The 21,938-nt window shown below is 43.8% G+C and overlaps 2 protein-coding genes, 1 long non-coding RNA gene and 2 other non-coding genes across 6 annotated transcripts in view; 3 read left to right on the forward strand and 2 right to left on the reverse strand.

Moving 5' to 3' along the window:
• LOC110967815 (microtubule-associated tumor suppressor 1 homolog) overlaps positions 1 to 2,653 on the forward strand; it is a 73,875-nt gene extending 71,222 nt beyond the window's left edge. The window contains 1 exon segment of the mRNA XM_051945887.1: positions 1,652 to 2,653. Coding sequence (XP_051801847.1) covers positions 1,652 to 1,865 — 214 coding nt within the window. The 3' untranslated portion in view covers positions 1,866 to 2,653.
• Positions 2,651 to 11,493, reverse strand: LOC110967814 (fibrinogen-like protein 1). The gene is made up of 7 exons (XM_022217534.2): positions 11,368 to 11,493; positions 10,192 to 10,360; positions 6,543 to 6,702; positions 6,368 to 6,465; positions 6,209 to 6,297; positions 4,312 to 4,514; positions 2,651 to 2,999 (listed from the first exon to the last, which is right to left on the reverse strand). The coding sequence occupies exons 1-7, from the start codon at positions 11,431 to 11,433 to the stop codon at positions 2,726 to 2,728; spliced, it is 1,059 nt and encodes a 352-aa protein (XP_022073226.2). The 5' UTR covers positions 11,434 to 11,493; the 3' UTR covers positions 2,651 to 2,725.
• Positions 2,844 to 12,203, forward strand: LOC127533477 (uncharacterized). 2 transcript variants are annotated; one of them, XR_007941215.1, is made up of 3 exons: positions 2,844 to 2,968; positions 5,835 to 5,952; positions 10,202 to 12,203. It is a non-coding gene; the product is annotated as an uncharacterized LOC127533477 (long non-coding RNA). The 2 variants fall into 2 exon arrangements; XR_007941216.1 differs by having other exon boundaries at positions 11,374 to 12,203.
• A 2,147-nt stretch (positions 12,204 to 14,350) lies between these two features.
• trnar-ucu (transfer RNA arginine (anticodon UCU)) lies at positions 14,351 to 14,442 on the reverse strand. The gene is given in 2 exon segments: positions 14,351 to 14,386; positions 14,406 to 14,442. It is a non-coding gene; the product is annotated as a tRNA-Arg (tRNA).
• A 1,814-nt stretch (positions 14,443 to 16,256) lies between these two features.
• trnak-uuu (transfer RNA lysine (anticodon UUU)) lies at positions 16,257 to 16,329 on the forward strand. The gene has a single exon. It is a non-coding gene; the product is annotated as a tRNA-Lys (tRNA).
• The last annotated feature ends 5,609 nt before the right edge of the window (positions 16,330 to 21,938 follow it).

Here is a 21,938-nt window from a genome sequence, read left to right on the forward strand (position 1 = left end):
CGTCGTCCCTCTGCCTCCCCCCGTCGTCCCGCTTCCTCCCCCGACGCCTCTCCCTCTGCCTCCCCCTCTACCTCTCCCTTGCCTCACCCCCGACGCCTCTCCCTCTGCCTCCCCCGACGCCTCTCCCTCTGCCTCCCCCCTCTGCCTCTTCCCCCTCTCCCTCTGCTCCCCTCTGCCTCTCCCTCTGCCTCCCCCTCTGCTCTCCCCTCTCGCCTCCCCGACTCCCCTCTGCCTCCCCCGCGACTCCCCTCTGCCTCCCCCGTCGTCCCTCTGCCTCCCCTCGACGTCCCTCTGCCCTCGCCTCGACTCCCCTCTGCCTCCCCCCGACGTCCCTCTGCCTCCCCCCGACGTCCCTCTGGCCTCCCCCCGACGTCCCTCTGCCTTCCCCCGACGTCCCTTCTGCCTCCCCCCGGACTCCCCTCTGCCTCCCCCCGACTCCCCTCTGCCTCCCCCCCGACGTCCCTCTGCCTCCCCCCGACGTCCCTCTGCCTCCCCCCGACTCCCCTCTGCCTCCCCCGACGTCCCTCTGCCTCCCCCCCGACGCCTCTCCCTCTGCCTCCCCCGACGCCTCTCCCTCCCCCCGTCATCCCTCTGCCTCCCCCCGACGTCCCTCTGCCTCCCCCGTCGCCCTCTCCCTCTGCCTCCCCCCGACGCCTCTCCCTCTGCCTCCCCCCGACGCCTCTCCCTCTGCCTCCCCCGACGCCTCTCCCTCTGCCTCCCCCGTCGTCCCTCTGCCTCCCCCCTCTGCCTCTCCCTCCCCCTGACGTCCCTCTGCCTCCCCCGACGCCTCTCCCTCTGCCTCCCCCGACGCCTCTCCCTCTGCCTCCCCCGACGCCTCTCCCTCTGCCTCCCCGACGCCTCTCCCTCTGCCTCCCCCGACGCCTCTCCCTCTGCCTCCCCCTGACGTCCCTCTGCCTCCCCCCGTCGTCCCTCTTCCTCCCCCGACGCCTCTCCCTCTGCCTCCTCCCTCTGCCTCCCCCCTCTGCCTCTCCTCTGCCTCTCCCTCTGCCTCTCCCTCTGCCTCTCCCTCTGCCTCCCCCCTCTGCCTCTCCCTCTGCCTCCCCCTCTGCCTCTCCCTCTGCCTCCCCCCTCTGCCTCTCCCTCTGCCTCCCCCGTCGCCCCTCTTCCTCCCCCCGTCGTCCCTCTGCCTCCCCCCGTCGTCCCTCTGCCTCCCCCCGTCGTCCCTCTGCCTCCCCCGACGTCTCTCTGCCTCCCCCGACGTCCCTCTGCCTCCCCCGACGTCTCTCTGCCTCCCCCCGTCGTCCCTCTGCCTCCCCCGACGTCTCTCTGCCTCCCCCGTCGTCCCTCTGCCTCCCCCGACGTCTCTCTGCCTCCCCCCGACGTCCCTCTGCCTCCCCCGACGTCTCTCTGCCTCCCCCCGTCGTCCCTCTGCCTCCCCCGACGTCCCTCTGCCTCCCCCCGACGTCCCTCTGCCTCCCCCGACGTCCCTCTGCCTCCCCCCGACGTCCCTCTGCCTCCCCCGTCGTCCCTCTGCCTCCCCCCGTCGTCCCTCTGCCTCCCCCCGACGTCCCTCTGCCTCCCCCCGACGTCCCTCTGCCTCCCCCCGACGTCCCTCTGCCTCCCCCCGACGTCCCTCTGCCTCCCCCGACGTCCCTCTGCCTCCCCCTGACGTCTCTGTCTCCCCCTGCAGGCAGCTGTCCACAGAGCAGGCCATCCTGCAGCAGACCCTCCAGAAGGAGTCGAAGGTGAACAAGCGTCTGTCGATGGAGAACGAGGAGCTGCTGTGGAAGCTCCATAACGGCGACCTGCTGGCGAGCCCCCGCCGCCTCTCCCCCACCTCCCCCTTTGGCTCCCCCAGGAACTCCGCCTCCTTCCCCACAGCCGCCCCGTTATCGCCCAGATAGCCGCCTGAAGTCGGACTTGTACGTTTAGAAGGAACCGAGCGGCACCGATGCACTTAAGCAGAGCGTAGGACCGTCCACGCTCCGAACTAAAAGCGCCTGGAGCTCCAACTCCTTCCTTCTTTTTGTGAAGGAACGTGAGCAGCAGGCACACCTCAGGGTCTGTACATAGATATCTCACCTCCCTCGTTGTTATGCTGTACAGCTCGGCCATCCCTCCAGAGACGGGATGAGAGAAAACCTTGGATTCTGTGGAAACAGAGTTGTTTGGGTTTGGAGGATCTTAAAATGACGGGTACCTCGTGGTGGACTTGCATGGATTGTTTGGGGTTCTTTTTGCCTTTTCCCTTCTTTTTAAAGAGATTTTTTTTTTGTTCTTCCCAAAGAGCGAAGCTCAATCACTGATCAGTGAATTATTGATCCAGCGGATGTCTGTTCCTCTGTCAGTCCTCACAACCTCTACCTTAATCTGCTCTGTGGAATGTAATCACCCCTGGATGCTGAACACCACCGTCTGAGGAAATATGCAGTTTGTTTAACGGAGGGCGTCGGCCTTTTCTCCCCTTGCTTTCCCCTCAAACCCCTCGTTAACAGAGGAACCCTTCACACCCTTTGTGCCCAAACAGAACAAAGCTGAACTTCTGAGAACCCTCCAGGCTCCGTTTTAACTCAACCCAAATAAAAATAAACTGTTTGTCGTTTGTCCTGAAAAACCTCAGATGTACCCAAAAATGCCTCAGATGTACATGGTCCTGTTTTATTTTGGACACAATAAATACGATACGACATCAGATTGAAGCCAGCCTGGTTTTTATTTCGAGGTTTCACGTGTGTGAAGCTTTTCCAGCTCCGGTGTTGGGACCTTACTGACCGCGACGACGAGGAGGAAGAGGACGACGAGGAGGAAGAGGACGAGGAGGAGGAGGAGGAGGAGCACGACGAGGAGGAGGCACGGTGCTGCCGGCCGCCTTGCTGCCGTCGTCCAGGTGTGCATCCAGGTCAGCGGCTCGCAGCATCATGACCACGGATTTGATGGAGTAGGACCAGCCGTGCCACGTGTACCACACCACGCCGTCGTCCGTCATCGCCTTGTACGGCCCGTCGTGGTAATGACCGTTCAGGTTCCCCGAGTCGCACCTGCAGCGAGGAAACAAAGTGATCAAACACACATGTTCACGGTTTCTGTAAAGTCTCAGATTCTACTGTTTTTACTTTCAAAAATTACTACAATATTGGGACCAAAACCAAACTTAAACTACTTCTAAAAAAGTGACAACACAGTCCTAAACCAGTCCTCATCCAGGACCAGATCCAGAGTAAAATAAATCCTTAACCAACTTTAACCCTTTAAGCTTCAGTCAATTCCAGCCGTTTTCAGTACAAAAAATCGCTAATATTCTATTTGTAAATTAAAAAAATGATGAAAAATACAGGGAATATTGGACGCGCATCGCGAGGTGCATTTCCTTGAAAACAACCGATTCGGGGATTTTATACGACTTCAGGACATGTTTTGGATAAAATAGTTTACTGGCTTGTTCCGTCTGGATGTAAAAGGTTGGATTATGGCCGTTTTTTGTGGAATATTTTCATCTGTGTGTAATAATGAACCCGGAAATGTGAGTCGCGCTGTGTGCGTTGAAGCCGTGTATAGAGAACGGATAGATGAATATTTGTTTTTGTCGGACAAATGTGTTTTTCTCACCCGCTGTGGTAATCGCATCTGAAAGTGGTTTATACCGGCGGATTCATGAGAATCTAAGCTTTCCATCGGCGTATAGTGTTTGTATAATCGTGTTTGCAGCCGTCGGACATTCTTGAAATTCCTATGCAAATTAGTAAGTGTACCGCCGGCGGTACACTGAAGCGTAACGGGTTAAATCACATCCAGAACCAGGAGAACCAAGACTGGAACTAAACATAAACCAGTCCCAAGAAAGTCCAGAACCAGTCCAACATCCAGTCTGAAACAGTCCAGAAGCTCTTCTAGAAAGCCCAGAGCATGATACTGCCACCTCCATGCTTGGTGGTCGGTTTGGTGTTCTTGGAGATAAAAGCCTCCAGAACACTAAACCTACCTGTCATAAAGAGTATGTAAACTTTATTACAATTACAGTTAATAGTGTGATTTTTTTTTCTAAATAATTTATATATTTAGTGTTAAAATTCTACAAAAGTCCCAGAAAATACCACTTTATCCAGCTGTAATACATATTTAGGCTGAGAAACAACAGTTTTATTACTTATGGAGAATAATTTAACTGATATAATGAAGCTATAATTCTACGATATTATAATACAAATATTAAGGCTCAGTCTCTGCTGCAGAGGTGTCAAACATACGGCCCACCAGAGGGCGCTGTTGGAACCTAATCATTCTGTGGATTAGAACCTCTGACTCCACCTTTAAGCCCAGAGTTGGAGTAAACCTGCAGAGTGTTAGCATTACTTGCTGAACCACCAGCCCGACTTGCTGTGCCGGATGCAGCGGACGTCGTCGGGATCCGGCTCCACCTCGTTGGGATGGTCGTAGGTGCTGAATTTGACGCCGCCGGGCATCAAACAGGGACCGTTCCACCTCTGCTTGTGGGCTTCGTTCAGAGCGTCGCCGGCGTTCCCAGAGTACTCCCCCAAATGTAGCTGGTACTGGTCCTTTAGAGGCACCCACACACACAGCAAGGTTTGGATTAGCGTCTGATTTATGTCTAAAGTGTCACATAAACAGTCAAAAGTGAGGACCACAGGACAGAGGAAGTTTGAAGACTGAGGCGTAAGAACGAAGGAGAACAGCCAGACAACCTTGCTGCTGTTTGCACAGCAGAGGCAGTTGAGCATGCTTAGTCTACATGAGGCCCGGTGTTATGGGAAATGGAGAGGGCAAGGTTAAAGGAGGAGGACAGACAGAGGACAGCTGCTTCAGAGGAAGAGAACAAGTGCAGTCGATCTCAGATTTATTGATCAAAGCCATGCTGAAGACTCTAGATTATCTTCACTGTTTACAAGTTTAGACCCGGTTCGAAGCTTTAAACCCTCTGAACCCCAAGCAGCACTTTCTGAGATTTTTTTTTCCCTCGTTTTAACTCATTGTGGTCCATTTTTAATCTAAAGTCCAGCAGCTCTGTGAAAACAGAACATGAAGGAGGAGAGAACTCAAAGTTGCATTGATCTGATTATTTGTTTTCCAACATCTCTCCAGTTGTTCACAGCTATTACCATTAGAAAACACACAACACAAACCACAGATATTTAACCACCTCCATGTTTTCAGCCTCTACAGACTTTTCCTCTCTTCATCATCAGTATGAAGATGTTCCTCCATGATGGATGGATCTCCAACAACCTGCTTCACTGTTTCTGAGCCATGATGCATTTATTTATTCATCCACTAGCTTTGAGATTCCTTTCAGAGTTATTTGTCATCTCTGTGTTGTGTCTTATTTGTATTGTCTCGTTTTGTTGTTTTGTATCTCGTTTTGTCATTTTGAACACTTTTTGAGGAATTCTACCAGAATTTGTGCAGTTTAATAACAACTAACCCTAACCTATTTCAATTCTGACCAATTTTTAAAGTAATTTTGGACAGGTTTCAAGTAATTTCTGAGTCAATTTGGACAGGTTTGGTCATTTTGGACAGATTTCGAGTAATTCTGAACAAGTTTTTACTCATTTTGGACAGATTTTTGGTAATTTGGGGCATTTTTGGTCATTTTGGACATTTTTGTGTCATTTACAACTTTTTTTTTTGCATTTTGGGCAAATTTTAAACCATTTTGGACCAATTATAAGAGTAATCTTGAACCTCTTTTTAGTCATTTTGGACCATTTTTGCCATTTTGGACAAGTTTGAGTCATTTACAACACATTTTTGAGTCATTGTGGGCAAATTTTAAACCATTTGGACCGATTTTAAGAGACATGTTGAACCACCAATTCTGCTGCTGTTCAACTAAACTTTTTCTCTTTCTGCTTCAGATTTGGTTCTTCAGGTTCTTGATGGGTCTAAGTCAGCACTTCGTGGAGACCAGTCTAGAACTTTTATTCTAGAACCTTCATTCCAGCCTGATGGAACCATTTCTTTACCACGTCTGATGTAAGTCTGGACTCATTGTCTGGTTGAAACATCCAACTGTGTCCAAGATCAACCTTCTGCTGATGGTTTTAGGTTCTCCTGAATTACTTTGTGTAATTTTTGTTCTAATGATGATTCAAGATGAAAAAACAACTTCCTGTAATTTGAATTGCTGTAAAATTCAGACCAGCTGACAGGTTTTGAGGTTCAGAGGGTTAAGGTGTACCTTGTAAACACTTATCATGCTCATTTTCCTTTTGCCATGTTTCTGTTTCACCTTTTCGTCGTCCACTCTGAAGTTCTTGTACTCTGCGTAGCGTTGATTTCCCTCGAAGTCCTCCATGTCGATGTGAAGATCATAATTTCCTGCAAGAGAAGCGCGTTAAACAAAGCGACCGTCCTGTAACATCTGACGTACCGACACTCAGGTACAAACCTTGTGAGGTGAGCTGGTGCAGAGGCTCGTTGCCCAACCAGAACTCTCCTTCGGGGGAGAACAGATCTCCAAAGCCATGCTTGTACTCCACCCAGGCTCTGCACACACAGCGGACACTCCGATGACGGGTTTGTTCACAGTGTTGAAGCGTGAATTCCTGTTTTCGTCTACACACCTGTCGAAGCTTTCTTTGCCGTCTTTCCTGCGCTGGAAGACGGTCCAGCCTCCTCCGTTGTTCATGTCACAGTAGACGCTCAGCGCTGTGGGAGATCCGTCTGGGCGGATGACGTAGAGCCCGTTGGCCACGTTACCGTCTGCAAACACCTCGGAGCAGTCTGCACACAAAGAAACCAATGGAAACACTCAACTGTGAGCCTCTGAAGGTCTTTTTGCTGGGATGAAACAGGACAAAAGCTCATGTTTTTATTAATCTATGCATCTATAGCTCATGGACATGAGTTTAAAGCTACATTAAAAGGCAGAAGGTCCAACACGGCGACTTTACAAATAGTTCTGCAGTTCCTTGTTCAATTCACACCATCAAAACTAATAAAAAATTGTTTCAAAATGGTTCAAAATTTGCCCAAATGACTCAAAAAAATGTCTAAAATGACTCAAACTTGTCCAAAATGGCAAAAAAAAAAAAAAAAGGTCCAAGTGACTAAAAAGTGGTTCAGAGTGACTCTTAAAATTGGTCCAAAATGGCCCAAAATGATTAAAAAGTGGTTCAAAATTACTCTTATAATTGGCCTACTGCTCCGAGTGCTAATGGTACTGTACAGTCAAAACAACACCAGGAAATAAAAGTTTGAATTTTTTGCACCAAAATGTAATTCTGAAGCATCAATGCTAATAATAACAATCAAAAATGAATCTGAGACAATCATCCTTTTACAAAGCAATCAGAAAAAGAAAGAATAAATGTTTCAAACTAATTATTTATGGGATTTATTTTTGACAGATTCTCCAACAACACTTTGAGCAGGTTAGACACACCGGCTTTAATCACAATTTAATGTTTTTAAAGATCCTGCTGTTGACTAAAACAGTGAGCTAAAACAAACTAGCATGTTATAAACAGTGAGCTAAACCAAGCTAGCATGTTATAAACAGTGAGCTAAAACAAACTCGCATGTTTTAAACAGTGAGCTAAACCAAGCTAGCATGTTATAAACAGTGAGCTAAAACAAGCTAGCATGTTATAAACAGTGAGCTAAAACAAGCTAGCATGTTATAAACAGTGAGCTAAAACAAGCTAGCATGTTATAAACAGTGAGCTAAAACAAGCTAGCATGTTATAAACAGTGAGCTAAAACAAGCTAGCATGTTATAAACAGTGAGCTAAACCAAGCTAGCATGTTATAAACAGTGAGCTAAAACTAGCTAGCATGTTATAAACAGTGAGCTAAAACTAGCTAGCATGTTATAAACTGTGACAGTCAGACAATAAAGATAGTGTCAAAGTGTGGAAGAAGATTTTACCCAGAACTACAAAAGAAAATTAACCTTTGAACGTCCTCTTCTTTTGGCAAATGGAATTAAACGAATCCACAATTATTTGTTTTAGTGCAAAAAAGTACGTTTTGAAAATGCTCACATTGAAGAAACTCTTTTTACAAAACATTATGAAGAACCTCAAAGTTCTTAGGAAAAATAAGTTTAATTTCAACAACATTATGCCTCAGTTTGTTATTTACACATTACAACTAATAGATCATAGAGCGTCTACAAAGGCAGACGAACAAAAGCAAAAAAAAAGACAGAAGCAAGACAAAGTGTTACAGAAATGAGACACAAAAAATGAGACAAAAAAAATTTACAAAGTGACAAAAAATGCACAAACCACACAAGTGAGACAAAAAAGGACACAAAACGACAAAAACAATACGCAAAACAATGAATAAAGCGAAACACAAGATGACAAAATAAGACTAAAAATACAAAACGAGACAAAAACGAAACACAAAACAACAAAAAGTGTAGACGTTGTGTAGACGTTGTGTAGACGCTGTGTAGACGTTGTGTAGACGCTGTGTAGACGTTGTGTAGACATTGTGTAGATGTTTTGTAGACGTTGTGTAGACGTTGTGTAGACGTTGTGTAGACGCTGTGTAGACGTTGTGTAGACATTGTGTAGATGTTTTGTAGACGTTGTGTAGACGTTGTGTAGACGCTGTGTAGACGTTGTGTAGACGTGTAGACGTTGTGTAGATGTTGTGTAGACATTGTGTAGATGTTGTGTAGACGCTGTGTAGACGTTGTGTAGACATTGTGTAGATGTTGTGTAGACGTGTAGACATTGTGTAGATGTTTTGTAGACGTTGTGTAGACGTTGTGTAGACGCTGTGTAGACGTTGTGTAGACGTTGTGTAGACGCTGTGTTGACGTTGTGTAGACGTTGTGTAGACGTTGTGTAGACGTTGTGTAGACATTGTGTAGATGTTTTGTAGACGTTGTGTAGACGTTGTGTAGACGCTGTGTAGACGTTGTGTAGACGCTGTGTAGACGTTGTGTAGACGCTGTGTAGACGTTGTGTAGACGTTGTGTAGACGTTGTGTAGACGCTGTGTAGACGTTGTGTAGACGTTGTGTAGACGTTGTGTAGACGTTGTGTAGACGTGTAGACGCTGTGTAGACGTTGTGTAGACATTGTGTAGATGTTTTGTAGACGTTGTGTAGACGTTGTGTAGACGCTGTGTAGACGTTGTGTAGACGCTGTGTAGACGTTGTGTAGACGTTGTGTAGATGTTTTGTAGACGTTGTGTAGACGTTGTGTAGACGTTGTGTAGATGTTGTGTAGACGTGTAGACATTGTGTAGATGTTTTGTAGACGTTGTGTAGACGTTGTGTAGACGCTGTGTAGACGTTGTGTAGACGTTGTGTAGACGCTGTGTAGACGTTGTGTAGACGTTGTGTAGACGTTGTGTAGACATTGTGTAGATGTTTTGTAGACGTTGTGTAGACGTGTAGACGTTGTGTAGACGTTGTGTAGACGTTGTGTAGACATTGTGTAGATGTTTTGTAGACGTTGTGTAGACGTTGTGTAGACGCTGTGTAGACGTTGTGTAGACGTTGTGTAGACGTTGTGTAGATGTTGTGTAGACGTTGTGTAGACGTTGTGTAGACGCTGTGTAGACGTTGTGTAGACGTTGTGTAGACGTTGTGTAGACGTTGTGTAGATGTTGTGTAGACGTTGTGTAGACGTTGTGTAGACGTGTAGACGCTGTGTAGACGTTGTGTAGACGTTGTGTAGACGTTGTGTAGACGCTGTGTAGACGTTGTGTAGACGCTGTGTAGACGTTGTGTAGACGTTGTGTAGATGTTTTGTAGACGTTGTGTAGACGTTGTGTAGACGTTGTGTAGACGCTGTGTAGACGTTGTGTAGACGCTGTGTAGACGTTGTGTAGACGTTGTGTAGATGTTTTGTAGACGTTGTGTAGACGTTGTGTAGACGTTGTGTAGACGTTGTGTAGACGCTGTGTAGACGTTGTGTAGACGTTGTGTAGATGTTTTGTAGACGTTGTGTAGACGTTGTGTAGACGCTGTGTAGACGTTGTGTAGACGTTGTGTAGATGTTGTGTAGACATTGTGTAGATGTTGTGTAGACGTTGTGTAGACGTTGTGTAGATGTGTAGACGCTGTGTAGACGCTGTGTAGACGCTGTGTAGACGCTGTGTAGACATTGTTTAGACGCTGTGTAGACATTGTGTAGACACTGTGTAGACGTGTAGATGTGTAGACGCTGTGTAGACGTTGTGTAGACGTGTAGACGCTGTGTAGACGTTGTGTAGACGCTGTGTAGACGTTGTGTAGACGCTGTGGTACCTCTGTACAGGTTGTCCACGCCCAGATGAGAGTTGGGGATGTGCTGCAGCTGATGGGCCTGGCTGCTGTGGAGCTCCAGGATGTAGCGGTGCTGGTCGTTGATCACGCTCATCAGGTTCTGGATCTCCGCCTCCAGCCGGACCACTTTGTCCTCACAGGGCACCGGAGCCTGGATGGAGACAGAACCAGACCTTCAGAAGGAGGAGGAACATCTGGAGGACCTGATGTGTGTTTAGACCGGGTCACCTGCAGATCTCTACATTCATCCAAACCAGACTGAGGAGGTTTAACCTTCAACACATCAGATATGATCAATACATCTTCACTGACACGCTGCTGAATCTGCTGTCATCAAACCGCTACTTGAAAAGTCCACTCTTGATCGATTCTAATCGATTAGTTGTCGATTACTACAATACAGGAGGTCCTCGGTTTAGGATGTCATCGACCTACGGTGTTCCGTCGTTACTGGATACGTGGAACTGGAGTGGATGAATACGTCGTCACGCGGCGCGACAAGACAGCTTTGTTTCCATTCTCCATTCCATTAGAAATAAAACATTCAGGACCGGGCCGATCTGCAAATTCAGCCACAGAAAGAATCTCCAGGAGGTTTAATGTGGAGTCAAAGAGCTGCAGCTACAACCAGGAGATCATCTGAGCTGCATCAGAGAAAGACCTGAACGTCCAAGAAGAAGCTTCAGAGCAGGTCAGTGAAGAAACAGGAACACAGCGGGAACTTCAAAATAATGTGCACCAAGGATGGAGCAAACAGAAGATATTTCCAGGATCTTATCAGGAGAAGAAGCTCAGACCAGCTGAGGTTCTGGAAAAGTCCTGGATTGGGTTCACTTCAGTCTTTGATTCACAGTGAAATTCTAGATGATAGCAACAAGAATCTGTTTATTATGATGGATATACAAACTCCTAAAACATCCTCCAACTTCTGCATGCTGCAGTGGGATTTCTTTAAACTGGTAATTGAACTAAATCAAAGAATAAACGCTTTGTTTTTAAGATAACTTTAAATAAATCCACAGAAACAATCTCACAGTGAGCAGCAGTCGTATGAACTCATTTTAAACCAGAGAATTAAACCCTATAAACCCTGGAATGAGCAGGAATCTCCCAGCATGGTATTTATTATATTAATTAATATTTTCTGGTGCTTCTTACCGCCAGAGAGGAGGCCAGGTGAAGCAGAAAGGCCACAGACGTCCTGAGCAGCGCCATAACCAACATGCCACTGAGACTCTCTTCCTCTGATTACTTCTGTAGTCGTCTTTCTGTTCCCTTTATGTCCCGTTGGTCGGTCTGTTGTTGGAGAATCACTGCTCCGTTACAGAGCGGCACCCAGCCCACAGGCTCCATCTACTGGTTTAAATGAATAACTACTGAATATACAAACTGAACTGATGGTGTGCTTTCATCTGAAGATTCTCTATAGGGGCTGCACAGTGTTGTAGTGGTTAGCACTTTGGCCTTGCAGCAAGAAGATCCCCGGTTCAAATCCCAGCCTGGGCCTGGGATCTTTCTGCATGGAGTTTGCATGTTCTCCCTGTGCATGTGTGGGTTTTCTCCGGGTACTCCGGCTTCCTCCCACAGTCCAAAAACATGCTGAGGTTAATTGGTTACTCTAAATTGCCTGTAAGTGTGAATGTGTGTCTGTATATGTAGCCCTGTGACAGACTGGTGACCTGTCATTGTTCTTGACTTATTTGTTTGTAGATACCTCAGACTGATGCACTTTGCTGGTTTGCAGATAATTTCATGCACGATGACAATAAGATCTCTTATTCTAACATATTTTGCTTAAACAAGAACTGCAAACCTTCTCAACCGTCTCAGTCTGCAAAATTCAAACTAAGACAAAGAATTATCTGATGCAGTTATTCTAATCTTTACTGAACCAGCCCTGGAATTAATAAAAATCTGTACATGGATGTGATTTTCTCTGATGGACCACTAAAACTGCATCCAATAAAGTAAATCTCTTCTGCTCTGCACACATACCACACTCTGTAGAACTCTGATGTCAGAGTAAAGGCAGAAGATCCACCATCAGCCACAACATTCTGACCTCTGACAGCTGAAGACACCATCATCCATCATCTGTTCTAATGCAACGTTCTGCTGTAAACCTTGACGTTCATGTGGCTGTTTGACATGTACCACCACCTAAACACTGCAGGACAAACAACCCCCTGTCTCCATGGAAACAGCAGTCCTTGATGCCAGCTGCCACCCTCAGCAGGACAAACCAAAGCCGCTCAGGAGTGGTTTGTCCTGCTGAGGGTTCACCTGGGCTCCACACTCCCCACATCCAGGTCTGATGGAGCATCTGTGGGATGGTCCAGGATCAGCCTGGTGTAGGTAGGACCCACCCTGGAACCCACAGGAGGTTCTGATGAAGCACTGGGTCAGAGGAGTTTTAGCAGCATAAAGGGACCAACACAGTATCAGTCAGAATGTTAGACTGTTATGATGTCATGCTGACTATATGATCAGTAAATGTTACCATCAGTTATAACGTCTACATTGATCAGTAAAAATACAACTATCAGCTCATTCAGAAACTGTGAGTTAAAGCTAAAAACAGGGACCTCAGCAGCAGTTTGTTTAAAGCAGAACACCAGCCGGGTTTCACTAAAGAAGCTTTCAGAGCAACAATTAGTGTCAGTTTAGTTCTCATTAAGTTAGCCAGAGTAATGAACACACATCAGGAAAACTTTGATAAATATTTCATTTGTATCAGTACTTCTTCACATGTAGAAACCTCTTCCTAAGTTTGATCAAATCATGAGAACTCTGTGTCCTGTTGTACCACGTTTTCCCAGCAGATGGCGCTCCCCTCATGAATGGAGCATCAACAGGTGACGTCTGCAACAACAGAAACATCTGGAAGCCACTCTGAGCACCTCCTGGAATTGTAGAAGCCAAAGATAACTTTTATTAATCTGGTGACGTCTGAATAATTTGGTATTGAAATATTTATGTAAGTTTTTCTTTTCCTGATGTGTGTAAACATTATTTAGGCTGACTCTCTGACAGCTCACCATCTTTTTATAATAATGACAAACATAGCTGCGTTCTACAGGAGTGATGTTCCTCATGTGCAGGTAAAGATGTGTGAGGAGCTCAGAGATGACAGCAGCAGGAGTCATCCTCACTAACTCAGCTTCCACCTACAAAGACCGCAAGCAAACACAGTGATAGACTCCCACACGTTCAGCCTCAAAACGTGTTTAGGAAGTGTTGTGTTTCTAAATTCAGCTGAAAGCACTGACAGACATTCTCTTACTAGGTTGTGTAAAAAGCAGCTTGTCCTCTGAGCTACTGAAAAATCTTCCTGAACAAAGTTTCTACAAGCAAAAAGGCTCAACAAAAACTAAAGCCTCAGTCAGAGATAACAGCTTTCAGGCCCATCAGACTTTCTGCTTCAACCTCACATAAAAAGAGTTTAACTCATCAGGTGACTGAAAATGAACGACTTGTGGCGTTCTACATCCAAAAGTAGGACGTTCCAACTCATGTTTTACTACAAATACATGCAATAATAAATAAATACAATGGCTGGTTGTTAGTTTATTCACTATTAATGTCACTTTATATACTGGATTGAACTCAAGCAGTGGAATAGAGAAGAAATTTAATGAAATTATGGAGATTCAGAGAAGTAACGTTGCACAATGTTAAGTGCGGTTTGATTTAAACCAGCTGAACGGGTTTCAGTTAACCTTAAAGCAAAATAACTTTTTTAAAGCTAAAATACACAGCACAGCAACTTTCAAGGCTCATATATTAAAATAAATAACAAATAAGCAGATAAAACATCAAAAATACAAAAGAATTGAATAAAATACACACAAGGTAAAAACGCAGACTGGTGGAGTAGAATGAAAACAGAATAATCTATCTGGGTATCCACTGTTTATATTTGTACGTTTTTCAGTGACTTATGATCGTGCATTGATCATTTAAATGTAAATTCCAAATGTAAATTGAATTTAATGTACTCTGCATTACATCCAAAACACATAGTTTATTTAAAATGAGTCAGTTATACACTTTTAAAACATCACTATCCCAAAATAATCGAGTTAACCACCGGTGTTTAATGTAAAAACGGCATTTTTAGTGGCTAAACAGGGCAAAAATGCGACTCCGGTGGGACTCGAACCCACAACCTTTGAATCACTCCTCAAGTGCTTGACTAGAAGTCCAATGCGCTATCCATTGCGCCACGGAGCCACCTGTTGATCACCTTCCATTGGGCGCAAATAAACCTTCATTGTTCACATCCTCAAACACCGTATCAACGCGTCGGTTTATTGTGAACACTGTTGTGCCGCTAACGCCTCGACAACGTTCATCCAAACATTAATTCTGCACCGAGCCGCTCATGCTAACATTAGCCGCTTAGCTCCGCTGGTTGCTGCCGGATTTCCACTTTTAGCTCCGACCATCGCTTTAAATTTCCTCTTTGTTAACTCGAAGCGCCACGGCATCGTTCTGTATGAGTTATACTTCTACTTTCAGGTTTCACTTAAAGGCTATTTCTCCTCTGTCTATATAAGTAGAAGCTACACGATCGTATTTATCTCAAGAAAGCGCCCCATATTAGCTTCATAGACTTCCTGTTTGACGTTAGGCGCCTTCAAAATAAAAGCACAAACTGGTGACATTTAACTGAAGCTAAAAGCAGAACCACAGAATAACTGATTAATTACATAAAGTCGGTTTATAGAGGTGTTCAGGCTAAGGCCTGTTCTCTCTACGGTCTTTAGGAATCTGCACAAGAGCTTCAACCAAATCCAGAGGGACATATTTTTCACACACTTTAGCTGATGACATGCACGGACAGTTCAGCAACAATGTTTTACCAAAAAAAAAAGGAAATAATTCTGAGTGTGTGCATGTAGTCTTCTCTCTTACAGTCTTTTTTTCATGCCCCTTTTTACTTCTACTCAGGTTTACCAAAATGACAAAAAAAATTGAAAAATATTACAAAAATGAGACACAAAACGACAAAGGTGAGAAATAAAATGACAAAAAACGAGATCGACGTGAAAGAACAAAAAAACAGACAAAAAATTAGACAAATGTGACAATGAATGACAAACGAGGCAAAAAATGACAAAAGCGAGAATCAAAATGACTAAAAAAAAGACAAACAACTGAGAAAAAAAACAAAACTACAAAAATAAGGCAATAAACACAAGTGAGACAAAAAGGAAAGAAAACGACAAAAACATGACACAAAACGACAAAAACATGAGGCAAACGACAAAAGTTAGACAAAAAAAGACCAAAGCATAACAAAAACAAGACAATATATTACAAAAATGAGACACAAAACGACAAACGAACAATCTAGTACTTTACTTTATGATCAAAACAACCTGTCATGTTCTAGAAATTATTTTAAAGTAATAGTTTTACAAATCTGCAGTTCTTCTCTGTAAAGTCAAGTCACACAAAGTCGTCTTGCGGGCCGGACTGGACCCTCTGGAGGGCCGATTGTGGGCCCGCGAGCTGCATGATGAACACCCGTGGTCTGAAGTTTAACTAGCAGTTTAACTGTTGATGCAATAGGCCCAACATACAGTGCAAATTCCCAAATTATTTAGTAAACTTTAAAAAAGTCTGTCCAACATGTCTTCTTCTAGTGTGTAGTAGTGGTGCTTTTATTCTGAAAAGCAAAAAAACTAAATGTGGTATTGGTGTTGTCGGTAACTGCACAGACGAACACAGATCTGCCTCAAAAAGCAGTTTAACACAGGAAGCGTATCACTGTGTTAATATCTGTACAGGTTATCTATATTTACTGTGTTTATATTTGTCCGTGTAGCTTTTTTTACGTGTTAAATCGAGCTAACAGCAGCAGTGACATCAGTGTCCCTGTACCGCTACTCTCAGGTTTAACCAGCGGTCGTACCGAGGCTGCTGGGTAATCTGGGAAAAGGAGTGCTGATCCTGACAAAAACATAAAGACAAAACACACATATGAGGAAATCTGTGCAGATATTTCTATAAATTCAGCCTCTAAAGAACAGTCTGTCAGAGCCCGGATAGCTCAGTCGGTAGAGCATCAGACTTTTAATCTGAGGGTCCAGGGTTCAAGTCCCTGTTCGGGCGGTAGTCCTTTTTCATAAATTCAAACTACTATCAGAACAGAGAACACCAGTACGCTCTATATAGGACTGCTTTAATGTACAGCTTGGTTTATAATCAGTATTTTCACTGTAACGCTCCATTAATTGCCCTCCTGGGGACACATTTTTATCTAAGTTTTCTGAACTAATGTGGTAAAATAGTCTGACTCTATAAACCCACCACTTCCCCAAACAACCACAAACTCCCAGAAGCTCTGAAAATCTAAATACTTGTAAGTGTTTGAAGAATAAACAGGAAAGTGTAAATTCAGAAAGCAGCTAACAACACAATGCTGCCACGTCATGCAGACAGGCTGAGTGTTACTCACACAACGCTAGATAACTGGAAATTAGCTCGACAGCTACGCTAACGCCAACAAATAGACGCACACAAGAACAGATTCCAAATGGACATCCACAAACTGAACAGCCAGCAGCTCTAAAACTGGAAATGCTAATAAATTATGCAAGTCACAAACCTAATCTTGACGGCAACACAACAGCAGCTAACAGAAGATTAGCCTTCAGCTAGCAGACCGGGTAGCAGTCCAATGTGGCACTAGCCAGCTTTTGTAAAAACTGCTCTAGTTGCTGAGCAGCAAAAAATGACCACAAAGAGACACAAAATACTTACAAAGAGAGACAAAACGACCAGAAAGAGACACAAAACCACCATATAGAGACACAAAACCACCATAAAGAGACACACAATAATTACAGAGACATGCATTAACCATCAATAGACACACAATGATGGAAAAGAGACAAAACCACACCAGAGACACAGAACCAAGATACACTTGCTAGCTTGTGTCAAAATTGCTCTTGTTGACAAACAAAGAGACACAAAACCACCATAAAGACACAAAAACAACAAAGAGACACGAAACGACCAAAAGAGACACAAAATGACCACAAAGAGACACAAAACTACCACAGACACCCAAAAACAACCACAAAGATACAAAATGATCACGTAACACAAAACAACCACAAAGACACCCAAAACAAAAATACAAAATGACCACAAAGAGACACATAACGACCACAAAGACACACAAAACATCCACAAAGAGAAACAAAACAATGACCATAAAGACACCCAAAACAAAAACAAAAATACAAAATGACCACAGAGACACAAAACAACCACAAAGAGACACAAAATGATCAAAAAGACACACAAAATGTCCACAAAGATACACAACACGACCACAAAGATACAAAATGATCACGAGACACAAAACGACAACAAAGCGAAGAAACAATTATAAACAGACACTAAACCACCACAGACACAAACTGACCACAAAGAGACACAAACTGACCACAAAGAGACACAAAACGACCACAGAGACAAAACACCACCTGCTAGTTTTGTAAAAACTGCTCTTGTTTCTGAAGTTGAATTTAAAACTCACTTTTAAAATCGCTTATTCAAACATGAAATGAGTGAATAAATAAAAACCTGACGACAGAATGGCTAAAACTCGACATTTACTACAGTTTGGGGGATTTTTCTCAGTTTCTGAAATGGCTGCCAGGCCGAGCCGCATCATCTCCTTTAAAACACGGAGTTAAACACAACATGTCAGCCACAGAAACACACAAACTCGACAACAGCGGCCGAAAACAAGCGTTAACGCGGCAGCAGACATTGAACTTGCCTTCCATAACGGTGAGTCCGGTGGTGAGAAAAGATCCAGAGACAGTGACTGAGGTCCAACATGACACCAAACACGGTTAAAACTCTGTCCGGGCAGGTGAAGACGCCCGGTGCGGATGGTTTATTCCTTAATTTAACGGTGTCCGGTAGGAAACTCAGTCCTCACTACGATGCTACGGTGGCAGTAACTTGCCGTAGTGCGCACCTGACCGCAGATGATTGGCTGTTGCTGACTGCGGCGGCGAATGAGCCAATCATCGGCAAGCTGAGACCAATCAGCCAATAGGAGCTCGTCTTCACTGCGTTGCCGGAAGTAATGGCCCAATATGAACTGGTCTACCGAAACTACCATAAACGAACCCCGAGGTCGGCGGATCGAATCTGCTCGTCGACTTCTAGTCGTGACTCTTTAAACCGGTAAATAAGCACAACATATAACAGAGAAATGTGAAGCAGGATAAAGTGAAGGTGAAGAAGATGAAGATTATGACAAACATAAGGACCGTAAAGTCATGTTTTTGTGTAATGTTGTGACTAAACCTATTAAATAAAAACAACAGGTAATATACTGGAATGGGGGAAAATGTATCTAAACTGAACTGTTCTAAATTACCTACAAAGCAAACAGTTAAAGAAGTATAATCCATAAAATGATCGCAAAGAGACATAAAATGATAAAAAAAAAACACAAAGAGACACAAAACGATCAAATAGAGAAACAAAATGACCACAAAAGACACAAAACAACTAAAGAGACCCAAAACAACCATGAAGAGACACAAAATGACCATAGAGACAACAAATACGACTAAAAAAAACACAAAAAATGATTACTAGGAGACACAAAACCACCAGAAAGAGACATAAATCTGTACAAACTTCACAATTAGGACTAATTTTCCGGCTGCAGCTCATTTCAGGTCACCAGGCCGAGAGGATCTTCGCCTGCTGACTAAAGGTCAGTGTGAATATTGATCACGCTCTAAAACAACAACCTTCGAGCTGCAGGAACAAAAAATAAAGCTGTGCCTTCTGCATTCACGCAGCGAGCCTCCACTGCTGAAATCAGAGCGAAAATGAGCCTCAGATGGACGTTAGTGGCATTTTGTTGTTTCGTTTTGCTGACGACGGAGATCTCAGGACGAAGAGGAAGCAAACGAGTCAGAAGCAAGTCGTCATCAGGTGAGTGCCTTTGTATTAGTTTGTCTATTTTAAGTCTGTGCATGAGGCAAAAGGAATATTCCACTTTAACTTCTAGAAAGAGATACAAAATGACCACAAATATACACAAAACTATCACAGAGAGACACAAAACTATCACAAAGAGAGACAAAACAACCGCAAAGATACACAAAACAGCCACATAGAGACACAAAACAACCACAAAGAGACACAATACAACCACAAAAAGACACAAAACGACCACAAAGAGACACAAAACAACCACAAAGAGACACAAAACAACTACAAAGAGACACAATATAACCACAAAGAGACACAAAATGATAAAAAAGAGACACAAAACAACCAAAGAGACACAAAACAACCGCAAAGATAAACAACTACAAAGAGACACAAAACAACCACAAAGAGAAAAAAACAACAACCACAAAGAGGCACAAAACAACCACAAAGAGACACAAAATGACCACAAAGAGACACAAAACGACCACAAAGAGACACAAAACAACCAGAAAGAGACACAAAATGACCACAAAGAGACACAAAACGACCACAAAGAGACACAAAACAACCAGAAAGAGACACAAAACAAGCACAAAGAGAGACAAAACAACCGCAAAGATACACAAAACAGCCACATAGAGACACAAAACAACCACAGAGAGAGACAAAACGACCACAAAGAGACACAATATAACCAGAAAGAGACACAAAATGATAAAAAAAGAGACACAAAAGAACCGCAAAGATAAACAACTACAAAGAGACACAAAATGACCACAAAGAGACACAAAACGACCACAAAGAGAAAAAAACAACCACAAAGAGACACAAAACAACCAGAAAGAGACACAAAACAACCAGAAAGAGACACAAAACGACCACAAAGAGACACAAAACAACCACAAAGAGACACAAAACAACTACAAAGAGACACAAAACAACCACAAAGAGACACAATACAACCACAAAAAGACACAAAACGACCACAAAGAACACAAAACGACCACAAAGAGACACAAAACGACCACAGAGACACAAAACGACCACAAAGAGACACAAAACAACTACAAAGAGACACAAAACAAGCACAAAGAGACGCAAAACGACCACAAAGAGACACAAAACGACCACAGAGACACAAAACGACCACAAAGAGACACAGAACGACCACAGAGACACAAAACGACCACAGAGACACAAAACAACTACAAAGAGACACAAAACAACCACAAAGAGACACAAAACAACCAGAAAGAGACACAAAACAACCACAAAGAGACACAAAACAACCACAAAGAGACACAAAACAACCAGAAAGAGACACAAAACAAGCACAAAGAGACACAAAACGACCACAAAGAGACACAAAACAACCACAAAGAGACACAAAACAACTACAAAGAGACACAATATAACCACAAAGAGACACAAAATGATAAAAAAGAGACACAAAACAACCAAAGAGACACAAAACAACCGCAAAGATAAACAACTACAAAGAGACACAAAATGACCACAAAGAGACACAAAACGACCACAAAGAGAAAAAAACAACCACAAAGAGACACAAAACAACCAGAAAGAGACACAAAACAACCAGAAAGAGACACAAAACGACCACAAAGAGACACAAAACAACCACAAAGAGACACAAAACAACTACAAAGAGACACAAAACAACCACAAAGAGACACAATACAACCACAAAAAGACACAAAACGACCACAAAGAACACAAAACGACCACAAAGAGACACAAAACAACTACAAAGAGACACAATATAACCACAAAGAGACACAAAATGATAAAAAAGAGACACAAAACAACCAAAGAGACACAAAACAACCGCAAAGATAAACAACTACAAAGAGACACAAAATGACCACAAAGAGACACAAAACGACCACAAAGAGACACAAAACAACCAGAAAGAGACACAAAATGACCACAAAGAGACACAAAACGACCACAAAGAGACACAAAACAACCAGAAAGAGACACAAAACAAGCACAAAGAGAGACAAAACAACCGCAAAGATACACAAAACAGCCACATAGAGACACAAAACAACCACAGAGAGAGACAAAACGACCACAAAGAGACACAATATAACCAGAAAGAGACACAAAATGATAAAAAAAGAGACACAAAAGAACCGCAAAGATAAACAACTACAAAGAGACACAAAATGACCACAAAGAGACACAAAACGACCACAGAGACACAAAACGACCACAGAGACACAAAACAACTACAAAGAGACACAAAACAACCACAAAGAGACACAAAACAACCAGAAAGAGACACAAAACAACCACAAAGAGACACAAACGAGTCTCAACCTGTTGGTGGAAGGTAAACGAGTCTCAACCTACTGGTGAAAGGTAAACGAGTCTCAACCTGTCGGTGGAAGGTAAGCGAGTCTCAACCTGCTGGTGAAAGGTAAACGAGTCTCAACCTGCCGGTGAAAGGTAATCGAGTCACAACATGTCGGTGGAAGGTAAACGAGTCTGAACTTGTCGGTGAAAGGTAATCGAATCACAACATGTCGGTGGAAGGCTTTATCTGGTCCAACTATAACACATCAGATTCTGCTGATGTTCGAGCCTCAAATGTTGGTGAAATTTAGACCAAAGACTGTATTTTAGTAGAAATATGGATCCATCCATAGATATACACTCCCTGTCAAAGTTTTGAGACGGGTTCTAATTTATTTGAATGAGATAGTGTCTCAAAACCT

Source organism: Acanthochromis polyacanthus, chromosome 3, assembly GCF_021347895.1.
Source record: "Acanthochromis polyacanthus isolate Apoly-LR-REF ecotype Palm Island chromosome 3, KAUST_Apoly_ChrSc, whole genome shotgun sequence".
Classification (NCBI taxonomy): Eukaryota; Metazoa; Chordata; class Actinopteri; family Pomacentridae; genus Acanthochromis; species Acanthochromis polyacanthus.